The sequence below is a fragment of the Scatophagus argus genome, chromosome 17 (genome assembly GCF_020382885.2).
Source record: "Scatophagus argus isolate fScaArg1 chromosome 17, fScaArg1.pri, whole genome shotgun sequence".
In the NCBI taxonomy this organism is placed as follows: domain Eukaryota; kingdom Metazoa; phylum Chordata; class Actinopteri; family Scatophagidae; genus Scatophagus; species Scatophagus argus.
The window spans coordinates 1,036,669-1,041,975 of record NC_058509.1 but is presented as its reverse complement, the minus strand read 5'-3'; the positions used below and the strand labels follow the sequence as shown (position 1 = coordinate 1,041,975).

Below are 5,307 nucleotides of genomic sequence, written 5' to 3'. Positions count from 1 at the left end.
GACATAAAAAACAACATGAAACCTCATCAGGTGTGTGGAGTAAGTCCTGCTGTCCCATTGGTTAGAGCTGTGATGTCCTAACTCACTGATTGGTTAGTACAAAGGTATTTACTGATATGCATCCCCAGGCCTTTTCCATCTGGAGGGGGGTTTTCTACCTCACGTCTGTTTTTCGGTTTCATGTGATTGATGCTGTGGAACAGACGAACCAGCAGACATGCTGCTGCTTCATGCTGCTGCTGACTTGTGCTGAAATTGAGACGTCCACCTAAAATGAAGTGATATAAGTATCAGAGTTTGGCGTCAGCCGCGATGACTCGCTGCTCGCTGGCACCACAACAATAAGACAGATTGTTCTATCTGACCTGCAGTGAGGATGTTTTTGTCATTAAATGTTACATGCAGGTTGATGATGTGGGGGTCCAGATCAGGGAGAAGTAGCTCAATGTCTTTGAGAGCCTCAGAAAAAGACAAGAGTGAACAAGAAGGGGGTGGAGACCGAAACAGAGCTAAAAGGAGCGTGATAACGTTGTGGTGATGTTTCTATGGAAGCCCATTTGTGCCAGTGTGATGAAGAAAAAAGCTCTCTAGTCATTATAACGTGAAACTTTCTTGAATGAATGCTTTAGTATCGGAAAAGTGTAAAAAAAATTCCCGAAATGATGAATCACTGTCTCAAAATAATGAGAAACTTCATACACTGTGTCATTATTTGAAGTCTTTTTATTTGCTGGGGTGGACGAAATTTTCGGATCCTTAACTTCACTAAATAATAAATAATTAAAACTTATGATGAAGGTGATGAATTGTTCTTCTAAAACTGTCAGACGAAACAGTAAAAAATATTTGAGATGCAGTGGAGGAGAAGAATAAAATAGTATAAAATGAAAATGCTCGAGTGAAGTACATTTACTTCAATGACCTTCCACCACTGGTTGTTCTGGTGCTCCAACTTTCACATTAACAAATGATGTGAAAGTTTAGAAAACTCACCATTTCACGCAACTGCAATGACAACTTTCCAGTCATTTCTGAAATTTTATCACACGTTTCATGAAGCAGGAATCGTGTGAGAATCATTTTCTGACATGTTGTATTTCCACGAAGTGCAGCTCAGAAATGTGAAGCTGCCAACATGAAGCTCTCAGCCTGGCACAACCACATGCTGACACTCACATAATAACTCACAGACTGCTTTTACTGCACGAGTTTCTAATAAATTAGTGCTGAAAAATTCCCTGCTCAGTGGGTCACTGAGAGCCTGACGTAATGTTTCCCATAAGCGATTACCAAAACGTGATGAGCACTTCACGTACGAACTGAAGTGACAAAGTGAGGCGTGTGTGTGAAACATACAACGTGCACATTTTATTCCGAAGAGAAGGTGAAAACGTGTAACTGTTAGAATCCATGTGTTTGGATTCATATCACTGCTGCGATATTGCGTCTATGACAATGAGACCAACGGACAGACGGATGGACGTCCTGGAAACTTAAAACCTCCAGCCAGCATGGAGATATGAAAGAAGAAGAAGAAGAAGCAGAGGTCGATTTGCACATTTCTGGTGCGCCCATTCAAGGTATTTTACCAAAAATTCAAAAATGTGGTCAAGCTCTCTCTTTCACTCCCTCTCATGTGGCTCTTCAGATGTACAGACTTCTGTCACATTTGGAAAATCTCTTAACAGTCATGCACGTGTTTGTCCCGTTGGAGCCTCAGGCTGCACAGAAAGCCATCGGCCAGCAGTCTGAGGGCGGTTTATGGGCGGCAGGTCCGGATCCTGCTGCTCCGTGACTCAAACAGCTCCATCGCTCAAAGCACTGCTGCTTGAACGAGCTCCAACACAGACGAGCTAACACGCTAACGTAGCCTGACAACAACAAAAACAACAGCAAAACAGTCTGAGAGATTAGCTAAGTGAGGAGAAATCTAAAAAATAAGATGGTGATGCAGGTGGTGAATGAATTACAAAACACTCAACATGACTGACGTGACAAGCGTAGCAAAACATGTCCAAACTCTGTAAAACATTCATCTTCTTCATCCTCCCAGAAAATGACAAAGTGTCTGCTCTCGTGTGTGCAGACCATTAACTTATTATGTGAGGAGATATTACACTGAAGCAAAGCATCTGGGCTAAGTAAATGTAAAGTGTAAACCACAATTCCACATGGGGACAAACAAAGCCAAAGTGACAGTGGAGACGGATGTGTAAACAGGCCCTCTGTGGATGCATAATTAGCAACAGAGTCGTGTTGCAGACTTTGAACATTTAGCTGCACGGCGTTCATAAAGGCCCCCCACTGTGTTTGGGCTTCTGAAATTTGTGGGGTTATGACTCACCAGTGTCACAGTTTGGTCCAGTCATCCCCTCCTCGCACTGACTGCAGTCTGGTCCACGGAAGCCACGTCGACAGACACACCTTCCTTTGACGCACCGTCCTTTGTTGCTGCAGTTGTTTGGACAGCCTCTGGCAGCGCAGTCCGGCCCCGCGAAGCCCGCCTCGCAAACACACTTCCCGTTCACGCACTTCCCGCGGTCGCTGCAGTCATTTGGGCAAGTTCTTTCTGAGCAATCTGGGCCGCTGAATCCATCATCGCAAACACACTGTCCGTCGACACAGCGCCCCCTGTTGTTGCAGTTTCTGGGGCAGGACTTGTCGGAGCAGTCATCTCCCGTGAAGCCGCTGTCGCACACACACTTCCCGTTCACACACTTCCCGTGGTCGCTGCAGTCATTTGGGCAAGTTCTTTCTGAGCAATCTGGGCCGCTGAATCCATCATCGCAAACACACACTCCGTCGACACAGCGCCCCCTGTTGTTGCAGTTTGAGGGACAAGTTTTATCTGAGCAACTGGGTCCTGTGAAGCCACTGTTGCACACACACCTGCCGTTCACACACCTGCCCTGGTTGCTGCAGTTGTCAGGGCAGCCTCTCCGGGAGCAGTCGGGTCCAGTGAAACCAGGATCACAAACACACTGTCCATTCACACAGCGTCCATTGTTGTTACAGTTTCCGGGACAGTCGGACTCGCTGCAGTCGGGTCCGCTAAAGCCTGGGAAGCAGACGCACTTGCCGTCCACACAGCGACCCTGATCACTGCACTCGTTGGGACACTCGTTGATGTCTGGTTTGATGAAGCAACCAGCACCTGGAGCAGAGGAAGAGGCAGGTGGGAGATCGGACACTGCCAACAAACTGACCGCAAACTGTCACCCTAAAACACTTGAAGAGAAAATGTTGTATACATATGTTTTATTTTTGGATTTTTATGCTTTCCTATACAATTTCTTTCCATGTTCTTCAACTGTAATCTCCATCTCTCATGTAGGAATTTAACTCCTACTGCTGTGTTTCATACGTGCATGTGCACGAAAGGAATACAAGCCAAAAACCATAAAAACAAAAACAACAAACAAACAGTCTGGACGTCTGGATCGCCCCCTGGTGGCCGGCTGCAGTATAGGTCATAAATTCTCCCCCTCCATGTTAGCAGATGACAAGTCAAGGTCCAATCTGCTGTAATTCAAGTGTAATTACCCCCCTCCCCCCCCTCAGCTGTGTGTGTGTGTGTGCGTGCGTGTTGTTGTTGTTGAGAGGAGGGTGGAGGGATGTTAAGTGGGAGGAGGTCGAGACTTAGATCACACTTGGCTGAGAGCTCACACACACACACACACACACAGTTAGCTCATGCTTCGCACTCTGCCAGTTTATCACGTGATGGACTGAATCTCACATAAATCTGTCAAACATAATTTAACTGACTGAACATCCATGAGAGGTTTTGTGTGTAAAGTTTGTGGGTTTGAACCAGAAGCCTTCGTGATGATCCACTCGTTCAGTCTCCTGCTGTCTCTACCTTTGCTCTCCTTGGAGGTGCAGCAGCCTCCCTCGGCTCCTCCACATTTCTCCCTGAGGGCCGACACCTCCCTCTCCAGCCTCTCCAGACGCTCCCGCAGGGCAGCAAAGTCCGCCTCGCAACCACAGGACCCGGGTCCTGATCCCGACGGGACCAGTTTGATCTTATGGGTCAGGACCAGAGGAGAACCTGGACTCAGGTCAATTTCTTTACCTGGGAAATAGACAGAGAGGCTGAAGGCTGAAGGAAAACTGAAACTTCAGATGGAGGCTGAAGGACTCAGACCAGTACTGAGTGGTGGACTGTAACTGAGTACATTTAGTCAAGTACTGCAATCCCATTTCAAATAATCTACGTACAACCTATCTGACAGCTTACTTAGATGGAGATGTAACAGAGTATTTTTACAGTAGCCTATAAGTACTTCTACTTCAGTAGAGGATCTGACTACTTCCTCCAGCACCACCAGTACTGATGAAGTACTGTGGTTTAAACAATGAGGAGGATTCATAAAATGAACACGTCAGGTTCTTGCCTCCGTGACTGGCGTCGGATGAGTCGCCCTGTGTGGCGCAGCCCTCGGAGATCAGCACCTGTGACAACGACAGTGGGCGGAGTCAATCCCGGCATTTCACTGTGTCACAAATCTGCAGCTGGAGACACAGCAGGGGGGATCAGGTTTGCTGCCATCAATTCATCACTCACCTTGATGGAGTCCTGCCTGGTGTCCCTCGGTGTCCGCTGACCTCTGACCTGTAACTCCTGCGAGGTCGATGGGGTCAGGAGGACTGGAGGAGCCAGGAGGAGCACGAGGAGGGGGAGGAGGGAGGGGATGGAGGGACACATCGCTGGGGTCGGAGCAGGAAAAAGAGGGGAGGAAAGAAGCTGGAAAGCTAAGCTGACTGAAGCAGGGTGTGTGTGTGTGTGTGTGTGTGCGTGGTTGACGTGAAGCTGGTTGTTTTCAACTTGTTGTAATGGATGAAGCGCTGAGCAGCAGGTTTCTGTCAGCAGTCAGACTCTGCAGAGCTGATGGCAGGCTGGTCGTTGCTCCTCCAGGGGTTTTCCTCCTGGAACAAAGACAGAAACACACATTTTAAACCCGCCGTAAAGTTTCCCCTTCGCTCTGCAGCCTCCACTTTGGTCACAATTAGCAGAAATGGGGCCATTAGCTGTTTATGGGCCCGTCAGTGTAGCGTGTCAGCCCGTAAACCGCAGTGGAAAAACTAACCTGGTCTGCACGGGGAATTTGCTATCCTGCAGCCAGTTTTTCCAACAGCCTTCCCACCTGAGGGCACAGGGATCACACTGATCCTCTGATTATTCTTTACACTCTAATTGGTTAATTTGTCTCCAGTGGATCCTCGGGTCTGATTGGCTACGTTTGGCCCCGGCTGGTTTGGAGTTTCCAGCAGCGGTCAGAGCTAATCCTGACTTCTGGCGGGCGT

General features: G+C 47.9%; 1 protein-coding gene across 1 annotated transcript in view; it reads right to left on the bottom strand.

Moving 5' to 3' along the window:
- The window catches only part of LOC124074921 (tenascin-X-like), a 22,234-nt gene extending 17,295 nt beyond the window's left edge, over positions 1-4,939 (bottom strand). Inside the window, exons 1-4 of the mRNA XM_046418270.1 lie at positions 4,568-4,939; positions 4,398-4,455; positions 3,863-4,075; positions 2,345-3,154 (exon numbers count right to left, since the gene is read on the bottom strand). Coding sequence (XP_046274226.1) covers positions 2,345-3,154; positions 3,863-4,075; positions 4,398-4,455; positions 4,568-4,708 — 1,222 coding nt within the window. The 5' untranslated portion in view covers positions 4,709-4,939. The remainder of the gene's footprint in view (positions 1-2,344; positions 3,155-3,862; positions 4,076-4,397; positions 4,456-4,567) is intronic.
- Positions 4,940-5,307: the final 368 nt, after the last annotated feature.